Below are 1,671 nucleotides of genomic sequence, written 5' to 3'. Positions count from 1 at the left end.
GTTTTTGGGGTCAGGGTGGTCCTTGTGGTGCCTCTGAGTCTCCAGCAGGGGTGGGGGGTGGATTTGGGGGTGCCAGGGGATTTTGGGACTCCCCTGACCCCCCTTTTTCCCCCTCCAGCATTCCAGTTCTCCTACACGGCCGTGTTCGGGGCCTACACGGCCTTCCTGTTCCTCAGGACCGGTGGGTTTGGGGGGGCTCCATGACCCCGGGTGTGTTTTGGGTGGATTTTGGGGGTCCCCCATCCCCATTTCCCTTTAACTCCCTGGGGGGGGGGTGTGAGTCAGGATCCCGCGGGTGGCAGGGAGTGCGTGGGGTGACACCGCCGATCCTGTCAGAGGTTTGGGGGGTTCCCGGCTGTGTTTTTTGGGGTACCAATGTCCCTTTTGTCCCCCCCCAACCCCAGGTCACCTGGCGGGGCCGGTGCTGTGTCACTCCTTCTGTAACTCCATGGGGTTCCCGGCGCTGGGCGCGGCTCTGGGGCACCCGCGGCGCCGGGCGCTGCTCCCCGCCTATCTGCTGGGGGTGCTGGGCTTCCTGCTCCTGCTGCACCCCCTGACCGAACCCGCCTTCTTCGGGGCGCGCCCGCCCTGCCGCGACCCCCCCGCCTGCTCCTGACACGGGGAGGGGGCGCCCGCCCCTCCCCAAACCCCCCCCTCTTTTTGTAGGAGCCGCCGCACAGAGTTTATTTTTGTGATTAAAGTGGTTTAAGGCTTTGTGGGGCGCACTGGGATGGACTGGGGGGGACTGGGAGGGAATGGAAGGGGGGTGGAAGCGCCTGGGATGGAACTGGGATGAACTGGGACGAACTGGGATGGAACTGGGACGGCGCCGTCGGGGCTGGAGCCACCCCCGAGGTCCTCCGAGCCGCCAGAGGGCGCTGCCCCCGCTCACTATGGGGTGGTACCGCACGAAGCCACGCCCCCTTCAGGCTCCGCCCACCGCCCGTGTCCACCGTCTTTATTGGCTCGTGATCCCCCCGTACACCCGCGCGAGGCCACGCCCACACCGAGACCACGCCCACCCGTCCATCCGGTTCCCCCTGGGGCGGGGCCGGGGTCCCGGGGGTCCCGATCAGCGCGGTCACCCTCCGGGGCGGGGCCCGGCCACAGCAGGTGTCGCGATCCCGGAGGTCCCGGTAGCCCAGGGCCGTGCAGGTGTCGCCGTCCCGGCCAGGTCGGGTGTCACAGTCCCGGTAGCCCAGGGCAGGTGTCGCAGTCCCGATGGCCCAGGGCAGGTGTCACGGTTCCGGTAGCCCAGGGCAGGTGTCACGGTTCCGGTAGCCCAGGGCCGTGCAGGTGTCGCCGTCCCGGTCAGGTCGGGTGTCCCCATCCCGCCGGCCCGGTCCAAGCCCCGCCGTTGCCGCCCGCTCCGCTCGGTCCCTCCCCGCGCCCCGGGCGGGTGCGGCGGTCAGGGCGGGTTGTCGCCGTCGCGGGCGGGGTCGCGGGGGCCGCGGGCGGGCCCGCCGTGGCTGTGGGCCTTGCGGACGTGCCGGTACAGGTCCCCGGACTGCGTGTAGGAGCGCAGGCAGTGGCGGCACTCGTAGGGCCGCTCGCGGGTGTGCACGGTGGCGTGGCGCCGCAGCGTGTACGAGCACGAGAACGTCTTCCCGCACGTGGGACACGTCGGGGCCTCCTCGGCGAACAGCCCGAACCCCCCGCGGGGCTCCAGCG

The 1,671-nt window shown here is 70.6% G+C and overlaps 1 protein-coding gene across 1 annotated transcript; it reads left to right on the top strand.

Annotated features, from left to right (window-relative positions):
- Positions 1–45: 45 nt before the first annotated feature.
- RCE1 (Ras converting CAAX endopeptidase 1) lies at positions 46–714 on the top strand (the record flags this gene model as incomplete). Its single annotated transcript, XM_015616912.1, has 2 exons — positions 46–181; positions 405–714. Coding segments are annotated over 2 exons (348 nt in total), but the record flags the coding sequence as incomplete, so codon positions are not given.
- Between the last annotated feature and the right edge of the window lie 957 nt (positions 715–1,671).

Source organism: Parus major, unplaced genomic scaffold, assembly GCF_001522545.3.
Source record: "Parus major isolate Abel unplaced genomic scaffold, Parus_major1.1 Scaffold1229, whole genome shotgun sequence".
In the NCBI taxonomy this organism is placed as follows: Eukaryota; Metazoa; Chordata; class Aves; order Passeriformes; family Paridae; genus Parus; species Parus major.
Note: the sequence above shows the minus strand (reverse complement) of the source record. Positions and strands in the feature narration are given on the sequence as shown.